This window comes from Mus caroli, unplaced genomic scaffold, assembly GCF_978045245.1.
Source record: "Mus caroli unplaced genomic scaffold, Mus_caroli_1 scaffold_18, whole genome shotgun sequence".
Classification (NCBI taxonomy): Eukaryota; Metazoa; Chordata; class Mammalia; order Rodentia; family Muridae; genus Mus; species Mus caroli.
The window spans coordinates 75,504,009-75,528,719 of NW_028227273.1; the positions used below are offsets into that span (position 1 = coordinate 75,504,009).

At 35.9% G+C, this 24,711-nt stretch overlaps 1 protein-coding gene across 1 annotated transcript in view; it reads right to left on the reverse strand.

Moving 5' to 3' along the window:
• LOC110287695 (vomeronasal type-2 receptor 116-like) overlaps positions 1-24,185 on the reverse strand; it is a 33,040-nt gene extending 8,855 nt beyond the window's left edge. The window contains exons 1-4 of the mRNA XM_085832675.1: positions 23,965-24,185; positions 4,003-4,297; positions 2,879-3,670; positions 1,987-2,202 (exon numbers count right to left, since the gene is read on the reverse strand). Of these exons, the coding sequence (XP_085688801.1) occupies positions 1,987-2,202; positions 2,879-3,670; positions 4,003-4,297; positions 23,965-24,185 (1,524 nt within the window). The remainder of the gene's footprint in view (positions 1-1,986; positions 2,203-2,878; positions 3,671-4,002; positions 4,298-23,964) is intronic.
• Positions 24,186-24,711: the final 526 nt, after the last annotated feature.

Sequence of the window (24,711 nt, forward strand, 5' to 3'; positions counted from 1 at the left end):
AAGTCCCAGATGCCAGGAAAGCAAAAGATTCCCAGGATATGTCGGGGATGATCTAAAGAAAATACAGAGACAAAGAGTGGAGAAGAGACTGACGAAAAGTTCAACCAGGGACTGCACCACCCATCCCATATATAGTCACCAAACGCAGACACTATTGCGTATGCCAAGAAGTACTTGATGACGGGAGCCAGATACAGCTGTTTTCTGAAAGACTCTACCAGGGCCTTAGCAATACAGATAAGGATGCTTGCAGCCACCAATCTGACTGAGTACAGGGATCCCAGTGGAGGAGCTAAGGACTGAAGGAGCGAAAAGTGTTTGCTACCCCATAGGAAGAACAAAATTATCAACAAACAAGAACCCCCAGAGATCCAACGAACTAAATCACCAACCAAAGAATTCACAAGGAGGGATCCATGGCTCCAGCAGCATATGTAGCAGAGGATGGCCATTTGTGGCATCAATGGGAGGGGAGGCCCTTGGTCCTCTGAAAGTTTGATGACAAGCATAGGGGAATGCTAGCTAGGGCAATTGAGGCAGGGGTGAGGGTGGGAGCAGCACCATCATAGATGCCAGGGGAGGGGTACAGGATAGGATGTTTGCAGACTAGAAACCAGGAAGGAGGATAACATTTGAAATGTAAATAAATAAAATAACCAATAAAAATTTAAAAATAAAAAGTAAAAAAAAAAGAAATAAAAGATTATACCTTTGAGAAGGCAAATTTGCTTAAATTTTGGTCTGAGAATTATTATAGTATGTAAATATTTGGAATCCTAATCAGTTAAGGACAAATTTGTGAAACATTAGTGATTAGAACATGATATGAGAGTCCATAGTATCCATCTAGACTAACACTATCATGGTACTTTCTGACACCTGTGTTGAGCATCACAACTTCCATCAATTATCGTGAATCTTAACTGTCAATTTGAGAGGAATTATAATTATCATTGAAGCAAATAACACATATTTGTAGGAAGACATCTATAGATAAATTTAGCTAATGAGAAAAGTTTCAGTTAAATTTTAGATGTCATTATCTATTGTACAAATGTCACAATTGCAGAGAAGATAGAAGAGAGCTGTAGTATTCATTGCTTCCTGCATTTAGGGGATATTATATCATCAGCACCCTTTTATATCTAAAAATCGTCAAATATAATGACCTGTACCCTCAAATTGTTCTGTAAGTTCTTTTAAGTTATTATTAAATATTGGATGTGGTAGGACATATTGAGAATCAAAGGACAGTTTAGGAATGCTAATGGAGTTATTATATGGTATTTTGAAAGAAAAATATTCCATATAGGCTAAAGCATTGTAGTGCTTGTTTCCTTTTTGGTGACAGTATATGGGAAGTTATTAAACTTTAGGGGAATCAGACTTGATGATGAATTTATGGCACAGTGATTGGGAATTGAAAGATTATACTATTTCCTCAATTCCAGATTTCCAATTTTATTTCCTGTTAATATGTGTGGATAGAAACATTTTCTTTCCGTTTCCTATGTCTGTACCCAGTATGAGCATTTGTTGTCATGTTTCTATCCTTTGTAGACTCTGATACTTCTAGAACCATAAAACAAAATATAATTTTTGTTATAAAAGTCATTTTGGTCATGGTTTTTTGAACATATAATAAAAAATTTTGATATTGTTTTATGATATTAATCCCAAATGAGAGAATTTTTTCCAGTGCATTAACACATGAGTCATTTGGAGATGAATATTTCCTCTGCTATGTGTCCCATCCCTAATTTATGAAAAATGGAGGAAACTTAATCCTCTTATGAGTTAGCAATGGGGGACTTGTCGAACACTGTATACTTACATTGATCTGAATCAAGGAAAATCAAAACCCAGTATACTAGAATTACTTAATGTAATTTTATAATGATACTCAAAGTATTTGGAACTTGAGTCAAGGATCATTATATCAGAAAACAATACAAGCACAAAGCATTGAGATAATATATAACTGACCTCTGAAAATATTTCTGGCCATTGTATCATCTGTTCAGATAAAAACAACTGTTGACCCTGGGGAGCATTTGCAGAAAAGGATCCTATTTTCACTTTTAATCCAAGACCCTTTGGTAAATTCCAAAGGTTAAAAATGTTATATTCTGCATGTATTGTCTGTCTCCATTCTAAACTCCTGTTGTTCCTCACTTCAATGTCTTTCAGGAAAGTGTTAAGCTGAAAGAGAAACATAAATTTATGCTACATTGTACCCAAGGGGCAGAATAAAATATTGACTTTTGAATGTGTCTTATTGTTCTTAAATTTTATGTGGATATAACATTGCTGAAGATTCCATTAATGATGACTAATTGAAACCTGAGTGGTCACAATATCAATCCAGTTCTGAATTATTATTGGTCTTCAAATAGAAAATTAGAACCAAGCTCAAGTAAGCAATCAATGACTAGTGATCCATGAAAATACCAACTTTTTTGAAACCTAGCAAGATTCATTTTCTTTTAGAATGTATAAAGAGCTCCAGTGTCTAAAATGAGAAGATTAATTAAAAGGCATCATTTCTATATAAACAAACCATCATTGTTTCACTTAAGTGTCACTGTTTTAATTTATTTTGTAACAAATATATAAAGCAATGAGTATATTAGTTGCCACTATTACTATGAGAAGGTTGTACTGCTAAATATTGATGACAAGAACTTGATTTTGACTAAGCATTTTGGCTCCTAGTATCTTGCACACCATTTTGCAACATAATACACTTGAAACTGTCTTGGCAAACAATTCTGTGATTGTGGACAAGATAACTGAATTTTACAATACCTAAGTTAATGTTGTTGCAAATATCACATTTTATTGTCCTGACAATAAAATACAGTAGGAAGGTTATTACCTGCCATGGAAAGAAAAACATCCCTTCGCCATTTAAATACGGTTGCATTTGAAGTTGCTGAAGTCTCATTTCATGGAGGCTATGAGCCAGAGCATACACACCATTGTAAATATTTGTGCTCTCTTCACTCATAGCCACATCAAATATGTGACTAGGTAATAAATCCAAAGAAGCATTGGTTTGACAGCTGTCCAAAGCATGACAACTAGTGTCAGAAAATGAGCACTTGAAAAACAAATACCACAGCTTAGGAAGATAAATGTCTTCAGGGTATTTATTAGGATTAACTGCTTGAATAAATTTGGTAAACTCAAAATTCTCTCTATAATTGTGCTTAAAAATTAGGCTTCCGTGGAATGAGTCTAACATGAAATAATCTGCTCTGTCAAAAACATTATATTCAATGTTCATGATCCAGACCTTCCATGTCAATAATCTTTGCCCAATATTTCTCATTAGACCTTCTAGAGTATCACTGTCGCCATAAATAATTATTACATTAGTTTCATCCATATTTTCCCAGAATTTGGCAAAATATAAAGTCCATGTTTCTGGAATAATTTTTACAAAAGCTAGGCATATTCCCTTTCTCTCCATCTCCTCCCTAAAATCTGACAGAATTTTATTTCCTTTGTGGTCATAGGGAAGGATGAGACCAACCCAAGACCACCGAAAATGAACCATCAAAGAAACAATGGCAAGCGAAAGAGATGTGTCCTTGGGGGCCATCTGGTAGAGAGACGAATACTGACTATGGTCATTCAAGAGAGGATCATAAGGTCCAAAAGTAATCTGAAGCAAATTGGAAAGAAGAGTAAGAATATTATCATCAAAACATTTCATTCCTGAAGCAATAGATAATAACAGGAGAGCATTTTAAAGGCACATTCCAGTTACTACATTTTACAGAAATTTCTGTTAGTCCTGTAAATTTCAAGGACTTGCCTAGTTTCATTTACTACAATAACCTTTCTTTTACAACCAAGAAAAATCTGGATACGACTCCATGTGACTGGGTATTGCTTTAATGTTTAGATAACTGATCAATCACTCTTTCAGTTTAAAGAAACATAATACGAACAAAGAGAACTGACTCTATGTTCCCACAATCAAAATTGTCCCACCTGTGGAAATTTAAAGAGTTGAAGCAATGTCCCAATTTGGGCAGATATTTTCCATGTTGTTCCTGTGAGTGCAGCAGTGAAATTTCTCTTTTTGCAATTGTAATTAGGTAAAAACTTTCTCTGCACAAGAGCTGAGAGCCAAATAACAGCATTATCAAGAGTGTCCTTTTCAGTGAATCTGACATTGTAGAAATCAAATCCAAGAGATACGTTGGGTAAAAGATTGGGGTTCCCATTAATCTCTTCAATGGCAAATAGCAGAGCAAGAATATACTGGTAGTTCTTAAAGTTATACCTGTGTATGTAGCATAAAACACATAAGAGGATGATCAAATATACCACACTCGTCTACATATTTTGTATAGTAAATTATGTAGTTTAATTTTAAATCTGTGAGACATTTAATTTAATTTCATCTCCATGAATAGATGAGCTAGATTAGGTATGTATGTTAGGTTTAGGCTAGGTCTTTTACCATTACTACACATTATTTATAAATTCTCAAACCATGTATTATTTATATTTCATATATTGATTCTTTATACATTCTGTTTACAAGTCAAGAATCATTTTCACCCAAATAGCACATTTGTTGGAATGTAGGTCTTTGACCTTCTGCGGTCTTCACATATGAAAACCCACTATTTCTTACCAACCTAACAAATTTTTAAAAACAGTATCTTAATTTAATAATATTCTGAAGATCATTACATTACATGTGGCCATGGCAGCTATTTATCTGATATATTTTTTATTATATATATATTTTATTATGGAATTATTTATATCATAGAAAAACCACACAGAATCCTGCTTCTGTATCTGTATAGAGGAGATTAAATAAATGCAGTACCATGCCCTTTATTTTTTATCACTATGTCTATTTATGGTGATTTTATGTGTGACTGTGTACATGCAAGTCTCTAGAATGTACAATTGTATGGAGTTCAGAAAGGATAAGCTCAAGTCAAGACAACCCCAGGTTGATTCCTAGCTATTCACAATACTTATAGTATATTTTATTTATTTGTTTATGTATTAATTTATCAATACACTCATACATTTATGCATTTCACTTATTTAATGCTCAGTTGCTTCCTTAGTTTACTCAATAACACAGTGTCTATGACTTGACTGTAAGTTGTTGTGTATATCAAGCTGATCTTGAACTCAGAAATACCCTACTGTCTCCTTCTAGACTATTGGGAATGTAGTCTTGCACAGCATATCTACCTGATGGATTTCTTAATTTTCTTACCACATATGCCTAGATCTCTACAAAGCAAGCCTATATAGATTCCTTTATTTCTCTCTCCTACCTTCCAAATGATCACTGGATTGCAAGCATGTACTCATATTCTTTAGGGAGATATGAACTCAGTGTTTCATACTTAGTAGAGCATATTCTACTCTCTGAAACATCTCTTTATCTTTTTAATAATATCGTTTGTGGGAAAAATAAATTTTACTCTGAAAAGCCCAAATCACACTGACAAAATAGTATTACTTAATATCTCTGTAAAAGTGAGTTGATCACAGAAAAAAATCATTAAGGTTTAATTGTATAAATTTTCCTTCTTTGGCAGTGCTTAAAATTTTAGGAGAAAAGGAGTAGAAAGAAACTAAGAACCTTAGCTTAACAATAACCTCAGAGAATCAATGACTTCTCAAGACAAGAGGGAAGTTATATGTATCATCTCACACTAAATAAAATAACATGCAAAGAACTGTGAATGTTTAAGTGAATCAAAATCCCAGCAAGGAAAATAGAGGTCAGCAAGAAGAGGAAGTTCTTCTTAGGGTTTTATTGCTGTGAGCACACAATGAGCAAGGCTATTCCCATAAAGGAAAACATTTAACTGGAACTAGCTTACAATTTTAGAGTTTTAGTCTATTATCTTCATGGTCAAACATGAAAGTATACATGCAGAAAGAAATGGTCTTCAAATTTTATCTGAGTGTTTTACATCAATCTACAGGCAGAAAAAGTAGAAACTGGGACACAAAGGCTATACTTGTTCTTAGACATGTAACCCCACTCTAACAAGTCCATGCCTACTCCAACAAGAACACACATTATAATATTGCCACACAGTACAATCAAAATATCTAGAGAGAACAGTCTTTGGGGCCATTCCTATCCACTACATTCCATTCCTTGACCATGATAGGATTTTAGCCTTAAAATAGTGCTAAATACATTTATTCAAATTTAATTTACCATACTCTAAAATAGACTCATTTGTTTAAAGTCCAAAGTTCAAATTATCTTTTGAAATGTATTCAACCATTCTATGTAATCCCCTGAAAAATAAAAATAAAAATGCAGATCACATACCTCCAACATATAATGGCACAGAATTTACAATACCATTTCAAATTTGAGAAAAAAGAGCATAGTGAGGAAATACTGGACCAAAAGAAGACCAAAAACAAGCTGAGCCAACTACAAACTCTGCAACTTCATGTCTGATTTTAAAATGTGTTTTACATCTCTAATTCCTTTCATCTCTGTTGACTTCAAAACACTTCTTTCTCTAGGTCTTTTTTTTCCCCTGTTAGCACTGTCCCTGGGCAGTTATACCACATCTCTGTCATCTTCATCATCATGAGGCAATCCAGGCTTCTCCTTTGGAGTTTGACATAATGGCTATAATAGGTCTCCTTGCACAGACATACCTGATATAATACTGGCCTTCACAGATGTCATTAGTCAAAGAGAAAGATGCCAGAATACATTTCTCCAATCCTTGACTCTTAATTCCAGAACCACATGGCTAAACCTGCCAAGTTATGCTCCATGCTAGGGCAGGAACATGGCTCCCTTGTAAAATTAAATCTTTAACTGTTTTCTACTCCTATTGTTTTCCTTTACTTTCTAAATTTGGGTATCCTGAAACTCAATCTGTAGACAAGGCTGATGGCCTTAAACTCCTTTTCACAAATTGGAAGAACAGATGTGTGGAATTTTGCCCAGATATTTTCACTCCCTTTATTCATTTAGTATCATACTTTCTTTTAATCTCTGTAAGTATTTGAACACAGGAATAAAATTAGTGACAGTTTTTAGTACATTTTTTTCTCCTTAATCTGTACATTGTGTATTTTTGTTTCTCAGCTTTGTACTTTTCTTTACATATATTCATATCCTTAAATACTAATGACCACATGCCAGTGTCAATAAGAGGCTGGGTTGACATTTCCTTTGCCAATGGAATGAATCTATAACAATACACTTTACATTCAGGCACACCTTATGAACTAGTTAAAAAGGCAGCATCATTCTTTTTCAAGATATCTAAATAGTAATCTCTAGGAAACTAATATTCATCTCCTCTGTGTTCATTTGATTCAGGATCACAGAGGTCAAATTACACAACACATTTTTCCACATTCTTCCTTGGTTGGCTCATTAAGCAGAACTTAAAGGATTTTACTGTTTTCCTAAAAAAAAAGTCCCAAAGTCAATATTCCTCTAACAGAAAATCACTGCCCTTCAAAGCATTAACCCATTTTATAATATCAACTTCAGTATGTGAAGACACACAGTGACCATAACAAGTCTTATGATGGTAAACTTACAATTTCAGAGATCTTGTCCATTTCATCATGGTGGGGAGCATTGCAGTGTGCAGGCAGAAATGGTTTTGGACAAGGAGATGAGAGTTCTACATTTTTATCCACAACCAGCAGAAGTGAAGACCGTGGGCAAAATTGAGCTCCTTGGAGTCCTAAACCACCCCTGTATAAGGACGCAGTAACTCTACCAAGGCCACACCTACTCCAACAAGGCAACACAGTACGGGCCAGGCATTTACACACATGAGTCTATGGGGCCCACTTCACTAAAAGCACAAAAATAAATAAACAAATAAAAAATTAAAAATTGCTATTTGATAACTTCTGGAAGAAGATTTAGGTTTCTTCAATAATGTTATTTCTTCTAGACAAATTATATTCTGGGATGGCCCCACCCTCAAAAGTATTAGGGCAAAACAAAGTGAACTTGACTTAGAACTGTATTAAACTTTGTCAGGAGCAGTTTCCCTGGTTCATAGGTGATTTAATGTTGTTTTAAGATTTTACTAAGTTACTTTCCTAGAAAAAGTAATGACCTTTTTTTTTGTCAATAAATTAAATTTATCCTTACCTTCATGTATAGGACCAGAAAACATAGAATCAACATGAACACATCCAATAGATAAAAGGCAATTTCTACATTTTAGCAAGATTTGTAAATCTTTTTTTTAAATATTTTTATTAGGTATTTTCCTCATTTACATTTCCAATGCTATCCCAAAAGTCCCCCATACCCTCCCACCCACCCACTCCCACTTTTTGGCCCTGGCGTTCCCCTGTACTGGGACATATAAAGTTTGCAAGTCCAGTGGGCCTCTCTTTCCAGTGATGCAAAGTTTGGAGCTGTGATGAAAGGATGGACCATCTACAGACTGCCATACCCAGGGATCCATCCCATAATCAGCTTCCAAACGCTGACACCATTGCATACACAGCAAGATTTTGCTGAAAGGACCAAGATTTGTAATTCTTAAAGTTGGGACTAAAATTGTAAAATAGCTATAAAAGAGTGACACAGATTTTTAAAAAGTGGCTTATCCTTAGTATTTAAAAGACAGTAACTATTGTCATTAGCTCCATTTGTTATGTGTGGTTTCCCTTCCCCCACCCTGGAACCTGCTTGCTCTAGGGTGGAGTTTCCTGCTCATTCATTCTGCCACACCCACTGCTGGACCCTGTCGCTTTGCTGCTTGGAGACACACACGTGTTCATTCCTGCTACTGGACCCCGGGTTACTTGGTGGGAAATCGGGTTCCCTCCCCCTACCTTTATAACTGAGTGTCTACAAAAGTAAAATTGAGCTTTGATCAGAATGCTGTCTTAGCTGCAGTTCTTTCTCTTGCCGCCTAGCCCCTCTTCTCTTCCAGGTTTCCAAAATGCCTTTCCAGGCTAGAACCCAGGCTGTGATCTGGGGGCCAGACACAACATTTGGCGAACCAACGCGGGACTGAGAAATGGCAAAGGATTTTTGGAAGAGACACTGCTGGTTTGGAGCTCCATGGAATAATTAAAGGATAAAGGAAATTCATACCGGAGAAGGTATGGGCTAAGCTGAAACAGCATTAAACCCGAGCTCTGGTTCACTTAGGTTCATCAGTGAAGCTTAAGAGGAGCTGGGCACAGGCGGTAGGCCGTGGCTCGCAAAAGCTACATTGTTAGGCGTGAGAAAGGAAAGGGTTTATTAAAAGGAAATTAATAATCAGGCGGATTGCCGCAGTTATAAAAACTGCATCATGAGGGAGGAAATTGTCCCAAAAAGGAGAGAGAAATTTCAGGAGTGCCATACTTCGTTCTCTCTGGGCCTTATAGCAGGAGTACTCTCTCCCCTTTTTGTGTCTTGTTTAATGTCTGGTGCACCAATCTGTTCTCCTGTTCAATTCATGTATGTTCGTGTCCAGTCTGTATAAATGAATGTTCTATGTTTTATGTTGGATAATAAAGATGGTATAAAAAACTTTACCTGCAAAGCCGAGAGCTGCCACGTGTTTCAGCCAGGAACCAGTTACGTGACAGGAGGGCCCCTGCTGGAAAAACTATTCATTTTAGGAAAAAGCAGCGAGTGCACAGCCTCTTAGTTTCAGAGTAAAAAGTCTGATAAATGGTTCATGATTAATGTGTTTGACAATGGTAAAGTGCTTTTTTATTCTATGATTGTAGCTACAAAAATTAATATTCTCTGATTGGTCTAAAATTAACTGCTTCATTTGGTTCTTTTTTATTGAAAATGTGCTCTACATGTTTTCACATTCAGCTCATAAGTTGTTGGTTAAGATTAATAATTGTTACATTGCTACAGATGGTTAATATTAAATTTGATAACTCAAGTTTAGAGTCCTTCTGACATGTGGCCTAAGGCAGCCCTAGAGACTGGGTCTCTAAAGATATTTCTAGTTTAAATAATAATTAATGTGATTCCTATCCTAAATAGTAAAATTTAAGAGAAGATTTAAAACAATGCCTCTTTATTAAAGCATTAAAGCTTGCTTTAATAGGTATTCATAGGTATTAATTGACATCCAAACTTTGTAATATGATAGTAATGCTTCTAATATTGATTTTAAAGGTGATAAATTGTTTTAAACTTAAGTTTTGCTTTCCCAAAGTTGTAGATATTATCCTAACCTTGCACAAGAAACTTAAAATTTATGGTTAAAACTGCCATTGTTCCATTGACTGCAGCTTGCAGTTTGATTGCAAATTTAAGATTGATGCTCAGATTAAAAAGAATTTTGAGTCAATACAGGGCTCTGGGCAGCCCCAGAGCAGCTTGTGGCCTTTCTTTTGTTTTGCAAACAATGCCTGTAAAAGTTTTTCCCTTTGTTCAAGAAAATTTCTTTTTAACAGTGTTACAGATCTATTCAGATGTTTAAAATAATGCTTAAATTCAAAGATTTTTGCTTCTAGTAAACTGGTAATCACTAGAAAAATTTGCCTCTAGGTATGGCTAATATAGCTTTACATTATGTAAGAAAAATTTCTGCTTCTATACAAGAAGCCAAAAGTTTTAATCTTTCAGTATATATTGTTTCCTAAGTGGAAAGTATTTTATTAACTAATGCTTCTCAAGGGAAGTTTACCTTAAAACCTTGCTCTCACCCAAAAGATTCAGAGACAGTATCCTTTTATTATTTAGGGTTTTAGTTTACTACAAAAGGTTTTACAAAAAATAAAGAAAGCTTTTATAATTGTTGTTAATTGGTAATTAAAAATTAGTTGTGCCCAAGACAATTCTTTGGCCAGAAAAAACATTATTGTAAAGTCATTTTTCTCATCCTCCCAGCCGATCGTTGGCCCACATGGGCCCAACTAGCTGCTGTGGGGCAGAGTCTTAAGACACACAGTTGCCCCTGTTCCAGCACAAATCTAGTTGTGTGCTGTAGATGGTGTTTTAAAATGCTAACAATCAAACCTTAATTTGTATATTAATAGTCAATGCCGTATCTCTGAGCTCTCAATTGCTTAAAAATTGTTCGTCCCTCAGATACCAATAAATCTCAAATTTACAATTGCTTATACATATTTCTAGTTAATAAATAAATAAATTATGCACGTGTGACTCTTAATAACTTTTCAAGCTTTCTAGTTACAACCGTTCCTTAAGAAAAATGATTGAAAGTGCAATTAGTCACTACCCCTTTACAGCCAAGTATTTAAAATGTTTTGTCCAACAAGTTATTAATTCAAAAGGTTAGATATTGTGAAATTTTAAACTTTAACTCCTTAAAAGACAAAAGAGAGAAATTGTATCCCCATATATACTATTTAGTGCATTTCCATGCACACTATTTAAAACATACCTTTATTTTCAAAATTTGAGATTAAAATGTCAAATTTAATAAATGCTTTTTAGTATCTTAAAAGGGTCTACTTATTGGCTTATAGATTGATCCTAAAACAGCTACCTTATTAGGAAAGGGAAAAACAGGTTCTCTCCACAGAACACTGCAGAAACATATTAGTAATTCGTGTGCCGAGCTGACAGGTAAGTTAACTCAGTGTCCTGATTAAAAGGACTAAAAGATTAAATTCATGTTTTAGATCTATCCTTGCTTGTCATTTTTCCAGTTTAGACTAACTTCTAGCCTTTTAACTTTATGGCAATAGTACATCAGAGACTGTATATTCAGACTTAGAAAATTAGTCATTTAATAGAGTCATAATGATTTTTCTCTTTTCTTCAGTGTGACCAGCCATTCTAACTCAATCTTAGACTGGTCTAATATTCAGTCCAAATATTAGAGATTCCTATATTCTAAATTACCTAGCAAAGTTAATTCAGAGCATATCCCCCAAGGTCACCAAAGGCTCATCTTGCCTTATTTGTCCTAAACTTTTTGCAAACTGATATTAAAGGTCAGTCTGAAGTGGATCGCCACTGGCATCCAGTTACTTCTAATTCTTATCCATTGGTAAAATGGAAGGACCCCCTGACTAATGAATGGAAGGGTCCGGATCTGGTTCTAATCTGGGGAAGGGGCTCGGTTTGTGTTTTTTCAAGAGATAAAGATAGAGCACGGTGGCTGCCAGAGAGATTAATTAGTCAAATGAACGCACATTCCAAATCTTATAAGTATCACCTTGAGGACTAAAATTCCTCTTTTGCTTAAAATTCAGCTGGAAACTGAAGCTCCCAGAAAAGCTGTTTTCCTGCTACTCTCTAAATCAGCTCCCCCACAGGAGGCTGGAGACTAGCCTTAGCCTTACAATTTGCAACTGAATAAAGTACCTGGACTTCCCCAAAAAAAAAATTTACATTACTACTTTCTCATTGTCTAGATCTCTTTCTTTTTTTCAAGCAGATCAATCTACATTCTCCAGCCGGACCTGCAGGCGTACCTTCCCCTCCCCCAAGAACACACAGGTGACTACTACTATCTTCCTTTCAAGGACATTCCAGCACTTGGCTTTCAGTCTGAGATAGAATTTAGATTTACCAAGAGAGCTAGGGAAGTAGAAATTTCAAATATTTACAGAGATTAGTTCTTATTTTGATAGACGGGCTTAGTCCCTTAGCTGGCCTCTGGCTTTTCACCCTTGCTGTTATTGCAAGGTGTCCTTAGTTCCTCAGGCTATGGGAATAACAGGGATGAGGAGGAAAGACTTCCAGCTCCTATTTTAGCCACAATTCGTGGTGTTACTAATGATATAATTCTTGTCTAGGCCTTGCTAAATCTGAGGTTGACAAATCTTCTTTAGAGACTGCGCAGGACTCAGAACTTTGCATATTGGTTCGTGATCATATGAATACAGTATGGCTACCGCTTGGCGCAGGAGATTACTGCGGGGGAAGGTCCAGCTTGACTGTTTCTGAGTTCCCTGTGCGACACACCTGGTTTGAAGGAAGTTGGTATCTGATTCCAGCTAAAAACCAAAAATACCTAAGGCTCTGCCTCCCCTCCCCAAAAGATACCAAGAGCCACAGATGTGGGTCGTGATAATACCCACAGGAGGAATCGGGTCAATGTCCACCCAAGCCAAGGTTAAAGGCCCACTCATCTACGGATGAGAAAATCATTTGATCACCTCAGTTAAGCGTTGCCTTATTAAACTTAATTAATAGTGGGAAGAGAGGTTGGAGAGTGTACTGTCGAAAGGGCAAGCCCTTCACTGCCTCCCACCCAAATAAAAAAGCCAATTGGCCTTGTACTAAGGAGCCGGTCTTACCCCTTCTCCCTGTTTCCCCGCCTGTCATAAAGCATATTTCAAATTTGTTCAGTCAAACTTAGCCAGGGTTCCAACGCCCTACTTAAATTGCAACCAGGAAGTTACCTATTCAGCACTAATTAGCATTATAAAGTCAGAGCCTACAGCTCAGCCCTATTCTGTTAGTGGTTTACTAGGATAATAAGGACAGTCTTAGCCAGATACAGTTTACCATTAGAAAAGTTAGGGAATCCCACGGAAACAGGTTTTTTCTTTAGCCCTAAGAACTCAGGCAGAACTATTGAGCATAGATAATTTTTCTGCCTCAGGCCAACCTTTTCTCTTTTTACTTTTTTTCTTAACAAATGGGAGGAGATGTGGTTTCCCTTCCCCCACCCTGGAACCTGCTTGCTCTACGATAGAGTTTCCTGCTCATTCGTTCTGCCACACCCACTCCTGGACCCTGTCGCTTTGCTGCTTGGAGACACACACGTGTTCATTCCTGCTACTGGACCCCGGGTTACTTGGTGGGAAATCGGATTCCCTCCCCCTTCCTTTATAACTGAGTGTCTACAAAAGTAAAATTGAGCTTTGATCAGAATGCTGTCTTAGCTGCAATTCTTTCTCTCACCGCCTAGCCCCTCTTCTCTTCCAGGTTTCCAAAATGCCTTTCCAGGCTAGAACCCAGGCTGTGATCTGCTGGCCGGACACAACAGTTATGCAAAGGTTTCTTGTGTGAGGAAAATCATTTTAAGATGTTAATAATTAATCTATTTGAGAAGGAGTCATGAGTAAATATTTTTGAGGAGCTTTAGTTCTGTACTGCCAGGGGTTGCCAGCTGCAGCTCTTAGATAGTTCTCCATTGACAAATGGATTGGTTCCCTGAGACTTCTAAATTACCTCTATTGTTTGAGTGGTCTGAGGTAGGTTCCCTTGTTTGATAAGATTCCTGTATTATTAGGGATTACAGTAGCACCACATAAGGCAGTGCCTTTTATATGAAAGCTACTTTGGCACTTTTTATGCCAATGGTACCCTTTCAGACAAGAAGGATACTTGGTTGGATTTCTGTTCTGAGTGGGGCCAGGATCATTAAAATTTATGGAACCTTGTGCTGAACTGGGATATTGTTTGCTGATATATCCAGGCTTGTTAATTGAATAATTTTGCATGCCAGGCCTGATTTATTAATTTTTCTCTGTTTTTGACTAGTAAGATTTTGGAGAGCGTTCTGACCTTGTGAGATTGGTTTAATGGCTGCACCTTGAAAATATGAAGTAGTAACCTCAGCACATGCTTTAAATCAAGTTCCAGATTTTTTAGTCTTTAGAAGAGATTGACATGTAGGTGTAGCATTCTCAAAGGCCAGATGATTTATTTTATTTTTATTTTTGAAACTATTTTAAATTTATTTTTCACACTCCATATTCCATTCCCCACCCCGACCCCAGACATCTACCCTTGGACTGTTCCACATCCCATACCTCCTCCCCACCCACTCCTTCTCCACATGGATGCCCCCACCCCCCAACCCACCTGACCACTAAAGTCCATGGGGCATCCAATCTCTTGAAGGATAGGTGCATCATCTGTGAATGAACACAGGCCCTGCAGTCCTCTACTGTGTGTGAGTTGGGGACCTCATGTCAGATGGTTTATGCAGCTGTTTGGTGGTTCAGTGTTTGAGAAATCTTGGGGGGTCCAGATTAATTGAGGCTGCAGGTCCTCCTGCAGGATCACCATTCTCCTCAGCTTCTTTCAGCCTTCCCTAATTCAACAACAGGGGTCAACAGCTTCTGTCCACTGGTTGAGTGGAAATATCTGCATCTGACTCTTTCAGTTGCTTGTTGGGTCTTTTGGGAAGCAGTTATGATAGGTCCCTTTTTGTGAACAATTCATATCGTCAGTAATAGTGTCAGACCTTGGGATCTCCCCTTGAGCTGGATCCCACTTTGGATCTGTCGCTGGACCTTCTTTTCCTCAGGTTCTTCTCCATTTCCATCCCTGTGATGATTTAAAACATTATCTTTTGTTTCAGAGCCTCTATCAGCTGAGCAACAGAGGCTTCAAAATATTTTATTAGTTTCTGCATTATGTAAGCAAGCCTTTTGATCTTTGTATCTCCACTGGGCAAGCATCTCCATACTTCTAGAACTGCAGCTGCAACTTTTAATAGAGCTATTTTTGGTTTTTTTTTTTTTTTTTTTTGGTGAGTTGTTTCTTCAAACTGTTCCCCCCATTCCCATAAACATTTCATATTTTAACTCTTTAATTCTTCTCTTTTTTCAGATATATTGCATAAATCTTCTTGAGCCAAGTTCATATATATATATATATATATATATATATAATCTCCATAGTAAAGATTCTTCTTTAGTTAGGCAGGCTATAACTATTTAAAGCTAATCATGAGGAGTCTTAAGCAATTTAAATAGAAAGGGTTCTCATAGAGATTCTTATTCTCTTTGCTATTCTCCATATTCACTTGGAAACCACCTAACAATTTACCCTGTTGCAAAGCTTGGAAAAGACCAGCAGCAGATCTGGTAGAACTCTTTGGTTTCTTTTTATATTTTTTAGGGAGTCTTATGGAATGACTAATATTTAAATGCTGTAGGAAAGGGCACTTGTTTTTATGATATTTTGATAGTTTCTTTTCTAAGTCAGTTTCTCCTCAGAGGCTGATTTTTCCTATTTTGATTTATCACTACCTGAGCTACTTTTCTCTGATTTTATGTTGAGGAATAAATATTGTTCTTAGATCCTTAGAAACAGTAGTAATGGAGTCCCCTCATAAGAAGGTGAATCTAATGTTTCCTGTACACATATGGCTTTTTTTTGTCATCTGCCTATGCCTTCCTGAGCACAGTCCAAATACCAAACGCTATAAGGGGCATGTCTAATCCTCCATTCTCTGTAAACCAGTTTTAATATCTAACTGTGTTTTATCCTATGCATCCATATCTAAAGTCCCCCTTCCTGGAAACCAAGGACTGACCATTTGTACAAACTGAATAAAGTCAGTCAGCTGGCTAGTGATAACCTAATGACTTTTTTCTTTAAGAGTATGTTTAATAATATCGGAAAGAACTCTGTCAGTAGAATCACTTTGTCCCATCTTAAGAGATAAAAGAAATGCATACAACCCAAAGCTGATTGCTCCTGACCTAAGATTGATGTTGATAGCTCCCAACAGAACTGCTGGGAGAACTGCCTGGTGACAACAGGCAATTAAAGCCAGAGCTAATGTCTCCTTGGCCTACCTTGTGCACTGATGGAACTCAACCAACCCAACCAGGTGCTGATGGCACCTACTATCCACCTCTGCTGTGGGCTGGAGGCAATTTCAAGCCAGAGCTGATGGTTCCTGAAGTAACCCAGTTGTTGATGGTACCCAATATCAGCCTCTGCTGCTGATGGCAGTAGGCAGTATCCTACTTCTCACCCTCTAAGATCACACATTCCCTAGCCACGGAGTTTGGAAGGTCCAGTTGAGAATCCTATCTGTGTGGTCTTACCTTCCTTAAACTTCATGTTCCAAGGTGCAATTTAGATGCTGGGAGCCTCCCGACCTAGCAAGGGTAGAGATAGGGCACAGAAAGAATTCTAGTGTGGCTTTAAATTCTGATCATCTCTAGACATTTTAGCTATCTAACTCTACAGAAATGCTGATAATAACTTCTAAGAAATCTGCTGCTGGTTTAAGAGATTGACATCTGTAGCCTAGCAACAAGGGATTAAGTAATGTGGCCTTTGATCTATCTCATCAGGAACTGCTCAACTCTAACTTTCAGTCTGCTAGTTGGATGTCTCAGGAAGCAAAACGAACACTTTGAAGAGTGATTATAGAGTTTATTTTTAAATTGTAAAAAGTTTCTGATAAAAGTTATCTAAGAAAATTGGGAAAAGCAGAAAGGTCCTAAGTGGGGCAAGTAAAAAATTTCCTTGCACTGAATTGCTAATAAGTGTAAATACATTATCAAGTTTTTCAAAGAATATTTTTATGATGGGAAGGAAGTTCTGCTCCACAATTAAGGGTGTTATTTTTCCAGAGGATCTAAGTTTGATTCCCAGAAATAATATTAGGCAGTTCACAAACATCCAAATATTGAGGACTCAATATAAGTCCTGACTCAATGGGTACAAGCATGAAAGGCTCATATATTCACATATAAACAAAGACATAAACACACACAAGAAGAAAGAGAAAAGGTAGTCACAATAATATCAATATGATGGCAAGCAATAAAGGTGTTGAAACATAAAAGTCAAGATCAACAACATGGCACTCTGGATAAAAGAAAATTGCTTATTTTACCTACTTGAGTATATCTATGAAATTAATTATAATGCTCGATTGTGATTACATGCATGTGTTTTGAAATTATCTTCATTTTTGTTGAATTATTAATAAAGTTTTTGATATCACAAACAGAAAAGACAAAAAATAAGCAAATGTTAATTTTAAATGAAAGCAGAAAGATAAAAATATAAATGAAGTAATATAGCCAAAGGAAAGGAATTAATAAGTAGGATGTTTTATTTCAGAACTTAGATCAATGATATTTTCTAATGTATAAATATTGTATATTCAAATAAATACATACAAAAATTTAAAGATATATATGGTTTTTGAGAATTACATAGATGTGATTAATTAAATAATAATCACTACTAGTAGAGCAGAAAAATCCAAAATCTCCTGACCAAAAGATGTACTACAAAGCAATTGTGATAAAAAAAAAAAAAAACTGCATAGTACTGGTATAGTGACAGACAGGTACACCAGTGGAATAGAACTGAAGACCGAGAAATGAACCCACACACCTATGGTCACTTGATATTTGACAAGGGAGCTAAAACCAGCAGTGGAAAAAAAGACAGCATTTTCAACAAATGGTGCTGGCACAACTGGCAGTTATCATGTAGAAGAATACGAATTGATCCATTTTTATCTCCTCATATGAAGATCAAGTCTAAGTGGATCAAAGAACTCCGCATAAAACCAGAGACAGTGAAACTTATAGAGGAGAAAGTGTGGGAAAGCCTCAAAGATATATGCACAGGGGAAAAATTCCTAAACAGAACAGCAATGGCTTGTGCTGTAAGATCAAGAATTGATAAATGGGACCTCATAAAATTGCAAAGCTTCTGTAAGTCAAAAGACACTGTCAATAAGACAAAAAGGCCACCAACAGACTGGGAAAGGATCTTTACCAATCCTAAATCAGATAAGGAACTAATATATATATATTATTGATATATATATCAATATATATCAACTAATATATATTATATATATTATATATAATATTATTGATATTTATATATATAATATATATCAATAATATATATGATATATATATCATAAATTCATTGTTTTTAATAGCTGAGTAGTACTCCGATGTGTACATGTACCATATTTTCTGTATCCATTCCTCTGTTGAGGGGTATCTGGGTTCTTTCCAGCTTCTGACTATTATAAATAAGGCTACTATGAACATAGTGGAGCACGTGTTCTTATTACCAACTAGAACATCTTCTGTATATATGCCCAGGAGAGGCATTGCTGGATCCTCCAGTATTACTATGTCCAATTTTCTGAGTAACTGCCAGACTGATTTCCAGCGTGGTTGTACAAGTTTGCAATCCCACCAAACCATGGAGGAGTGTTCCTCTTTCTCCACATCCTTGCCAGCATCTGCTGTCACAGGGATTTTTGATCTTAGCCATTCTGACTCATGTGAGGTGATATATATTATTGATATATATTATTGATATATTGATATATATATATATATATATATATATATATATATATATATATCAAGAAGATGGACTCCAGAAAATCAAATAACCCCATTAAAAAATTTGGCACAGAGCTAAACAAAGAATTCTCAACTGAAGATTATCTAATGGCTAAGAAGCACCTGAAAAATGTTCAGCATCCTTAATCATCAGGGAAATGCAAATCAAAACAACCCTGAGATTCCACCTCACATGAGTCAGAATGGCTAAGATCAAAAATCCCTGTGACAGCAGATGCTGGCAAGGACGTGGAGAAAGAGGAACACTCCTCCATGGTTGGTGGGATTGCAAACTTGTACAACCACGCTGGAAATCAGTCTGGCAGTTACTCAGAAAATTTGACATAGTAATACTGGAGGATCCAGCAATGCCTCTCCTGGGCATATATACAGAAGATGTTCCAATTGGTAATAAGAACACGTGCTCCACTATGTTCATAGTAGCCTTATTTATAATAGCCAGAAGCCGGAAAGAACCCAGATACCCCTCAACAGAGGAATGGATACAGAAAATGTGGTACATTTACACAGTGAAGTACTACTCAGCTATTAAAAACAATGAATTTATGAAATTCCTAGGCAAATGGATGGTTCTGGAGGATATCATCCTGAGTGAGGTAACCCAATCACAAAAGAACTCACACACTATGTACTCACTGATAAGTGGATATTAGCCCAGAAACTTAGAATACCCAAGACACAATTTGCAAAACACATGAAACTCAAGAACAAAGACCAAAGTGTGGACACTTGAACCCTTAGAATTGGGAACAAAATACCCATGGAAGGAGTTACAGAGACATAGTTAGAGCTGAGACGAAAGGATGAACCAGCTAGAGACTGCCATATCCGGGGACCTATCCCATAATCAGCCTCCAAACGCTGACACCATTGCATACACTAGCAAGATTTTGCTGAAGGGACCCTGATATAGCTGTCTCTTGTAAGGCTAAGCCAATGCCTGGCAAACACAGAAGAGAATGCTCACAGTTATCTATTGGATGGAACACAGGGCCCGCAATGGAGGAACTAGAGAAAGTACCCAAGGAGCTGAAGGGGTCAGCAACTCTATAGGTGGAACAACAATATGAACTAACCAGTACCCCAGAGCTCCTATCTTTAGCTGCATATGTAGTAGAAGATGGCCTAGTCGGCCATCATTGGGAATAGAGGTCCCTTGGTCTATCTTGCAAACTTTATATGACCCAGTACAGGTGAACACCAGGGTCAAGAAGTGGGAGTGGGTGGGTAGGGAAGCAGGGAGGCAGGGAGGGTATAGGGGACTTTCGGGATAACATTTGAGATGTAAATAAAGAAATTACCTAATAAAAAATTGAAAAAAGAAAAAAAAACAAAAACAAAAACAAAATCTACCGTCACGAAAGAATGATCAGATGCATCAATAAAACAGATGATCACTATCTTTTGCACACCTAACATTTAAATCACATGATTTATAAAAAATATATTTGGCGGTGCATGCCTTTAATCCCAGTACTCAGGAGGCAGAGGCAGGCGGATTTCTGAGTTCGAGGCCAGCCTGGTCTACAAAGTGAGTTCCAGGACAGCCAGGGCTATACAGAGAAACCCTGTCTCGAAAAACCAAAAAAAAAAAAAAAATTTGGAAAATGAAAACTATTTTTATCATTTCCTTTATTAAGTTATAAAATGATTGCACCATTTCCCTCTTCCATTCTTTATGCAAATTCTTTTGTGCTTCCTTTCTCATTTTAATTTCATGGACTCAACTTTCATTAATTGCCCAGAAAGATTTAAACTTACAAAACAAACACATGCACATGCACATACTCACACACACATACACACAATTATAGGTAACTAAAGAATTCTGTGAGACAGTTTAACAGATGTGTAATATTCTTTAATAGGAAAGGTTATAATCTTCCCCAGTCAAGATTTTACATAAAATCTGTCTACACCTGTCTTATTACATATAGACTGTGAATGTTTTAGTTGGATGCACACATCCACCTCTATAAGATGAACAGTAAAATAATCCATACAATGCTGAGAAAGGGGCTATCAGTTCTTACCAAAGTGATAACTTGCCAAACAAACTTATGCCACAAAGCCTGCAGTATATGCTATGAGCTGCTTTTGTTTGTATTTTTTAATTTGATTGAATATACCTTTGCTGATTTTGTTTTCCTTAGAATTCACATGGTCAAAAGGAGCTAAAACAAACAAAAAACAAAAAACAAAAACAAAAAACAAAAAACAAAAGACATTATTGCCAATAAAAAGTACAAATGGGATGAAACAAGGCCAGTGGTTACAACAGGGTAGACACCAAGAAAGAACATTTGTACTTAATTTAAATAAAAATAAGGCCAAGAAGGAATTATGTTTGTATTCAAAATCATCCAATGTTTTTGTACCGAAAAACTGCATTGCTGAAATTCAAAGGAAGAGTGAGATCAATCATAAAGCCAATTCAGAATCACAATATAGTTAGGAATAGAGACATACATATTCACTGCTAATATACATGAGGGAAGACATGGTAGAAAGAATATAGAACAGCATTTTGTACATGAGAGGAGTTCTAGAAAATTGGCTTGTCTTTTAACATGTAAAATTTTTCAAAAGTTGTATAAATCCAATAAAATAATAAAGTATATTAAAGACAAAATTGCCTAGAATTGAATTCTTATGATACATCAATTTTATCAAACTATGAAGAGTAAAAATGAATATATATTTGATGAAATTAATCTTGATATATATGTTCAAACCCATATTTTACTTGATGTGAAGGAAAATAATTCACTCTCATAAACCCATAGAGAAAATTCTGAGTTTGACTTGGACAGATTCAAGATATGTCAACCAAAGGATTGACATATTGGTCGATAATATGACAAAGGCATTGCAGGATCCCAATGCTGAACTTAGGAACCTGATCTTGATCTTAGCACCCACACTGTAGGATGAGAACATTTTGTTCAGTTTTACCTTCACCTGCAGATGTGGGCTACATCAAAAGTACACACGTGCAAATAATCAATGTGATAATAAGTTAAAAAAATACTGTACCATGAATGTGACTATAAAACAAGCCACATTTTTCTTAAAATAATTTCATATTCATAAGGAACACTATGTACGACAAATACTCTTAACATGGTATAATAAAATTTAATGAATTTTGTTATTAATTTAGCTTATGTTTTTTTCTGATTTTATGCAAGTTCAATGGTTCTCATAGGAATAAATTCGCTGATTTACAATGACTAAACCAGACATTAATTGCTCACATATCTGGAAGTACAGTCTTTGCAGTGAAGGGCTTGCTGCTTCACAAAATAAAGAGAAACACATATCCATAAACATTGATACCTGAACTGCTGAGAGGATGGGTCACCAGAAAACTGAATTTATAAGGAGCATTAATTTTAATGAAACAGAAGAGACACCACCCAACAACCAAATTTACACCATCTACTAAGTATCTGAGAAAATACTGTAATTTCCCTTGAGTCAACATATGATTCCCTAAAAAATTAGAAATACTATGAAATATTTTATCCAAATAACAAATTCTATTTGATATGTTTTAATATTCAAAATAAATTTGTCAAACAAATAAACCATTAAGTTTTAATTTACATCTAAACATTTTCACCTCCACAGCCTTTGATTGAATGCCTTAATAACTCAAAATATTTTACAAGCACAGAGTATTGTCTCATAGAGCATAATTCAACTTAACACCTTATTTTTTAATTATTATTTTGACAAATTCATTTTTAGAAATTCTAAAAATTTTCATGTATTTCTATTGATCATTTTCCACTTGATTTCCCACACATTTCTTTGTGTATTCACAGGGATTTACAAGTGTATTGTTCTATTTCCATGCTATACTAACTATACCCATACACATATAAGAAGATATTTTTGGGAAAGGAAGGTCTGGTTTGGATAAAAACATCTTATTTACTTGATTAAGAAACATTCATGAATATTTCTGCCCAACTCAGCAATATCTGTCTGACACTATGCATTAACCTGGATTATTTAACTAAAGCTAAGAAACAGCACCAAGATGAAACTCTCATAGTCATTATTTCATGGTAGATACATATATAGAAATAAGAATCACTATGGCAAGCCAATGAAGTAAACAGGCACCCACATGAAAGCTGTCTGAGGAAAAAAATCATGAAATTATCAAACAAACACTTATAATAAAACATAAAGGGGCTGGTGAGATGGCTCAGTGGGTAAGAGCACCCGACTGCTCTTCCGAAGGTCCAGAGTTCAAATCCCAGCAACCACATGGTGGCTCACAACCATCCGTAATGAGATCTGGCGCCCTCTTCTGGAGTGTCTGAAGACAGCTACAGTGTACTTACATATAATAAATAAATCTTTAAAAAAAAAAAAACATAAGATAGATGAAATATCTATGGAGCACAGAATTATTCACAACTTCTAATAGTGACATTGTTAACTCTGGAATCAGCTGCATGTAACACATATGGACTCTTTACTCAAGTATCACAACAAATACTCAGAACTTATTTCATTTACTGACATCTAATATCACAGGTGCAATCAAAACTTCCAAAACATTAAGAACAACAAGGTTAGGCTTAGAATAAACCATCCTTCCTTGAAATCATAACACTTAAAACTATTCAGACATTGTGGCATAACAAGAATGGCAAATAAGAAATTATGGTTAATACTCAAATGAAGAAACTAAAGTGAATACAATCAAAGTTTCCATTTCCTCTCCCCCTGAGTGAGGAAAATAATCTAAAAGGAAAATAAAACTGATGAAACGATTTTAGAAACTCTAAGAGTGAATTTGTCAAAATAAAAAATAAACAATAAGTAAATTTTAATGGCTACACCCTCTAAGTCATAAGAATTCTGAACTTGAAAAATAAATAATTTCCTTACTGTATATAATTATCCAAATAAAGATATGGTATAGTTGGATGTGGCATTTTCTTCCCAGTGTAGAAAGTATGAAGAGGGAAAAATGCACCAATCACAACATCTCCTTCATGGTGAAATTCTTCAGTGATTATATAATAACATCTACTTATATTAAACATAAAAGCAGAGACAAATTTGGAAATTTGCAAGAGCCAGAGTATAAAAATCCAGGAGAACATCATATCATTACATGGATCTGCTTGATGCAGAACAAACAGTGTCCAGTACATATATGCTTGGTTCATACTTTTGTAAACATGTATGTTTTGAATTTGTTGATGACTCAGTCCATCACACTAATCATTCCAAGGGATTGAGAATGCCACTGGGAATTTTGAAACTATCTTTTCCCATGGACTCTGCTGCTGAGGCCCTCTCTTCAAGTGAAAAACAAGTTAGGAAATATGTTTGTTCATATTCTTCACTACTCTAAGGCACTATGACTTCAGCAAAGACTACAGACAACAAGAGCTCAGGGTTGATCTTATCTTGGGATGAATTGCATAACAATATGAAGCAAGAAACTTGCTTAGTATGAAAATTGCTTAGTATGAAAACAATTTAGGGTGATCCCCATAAGTTACATCAGAGGAGGCCAACTAAGTAGAAAAGGAAAAGGCTAAAAAGAAAGCATTGCAGGTATAACCACTCAAAGTTAATAAATTGCAGAGTTTTTGGTGGTAACTAACAAGTGTGAATTATGGGAAA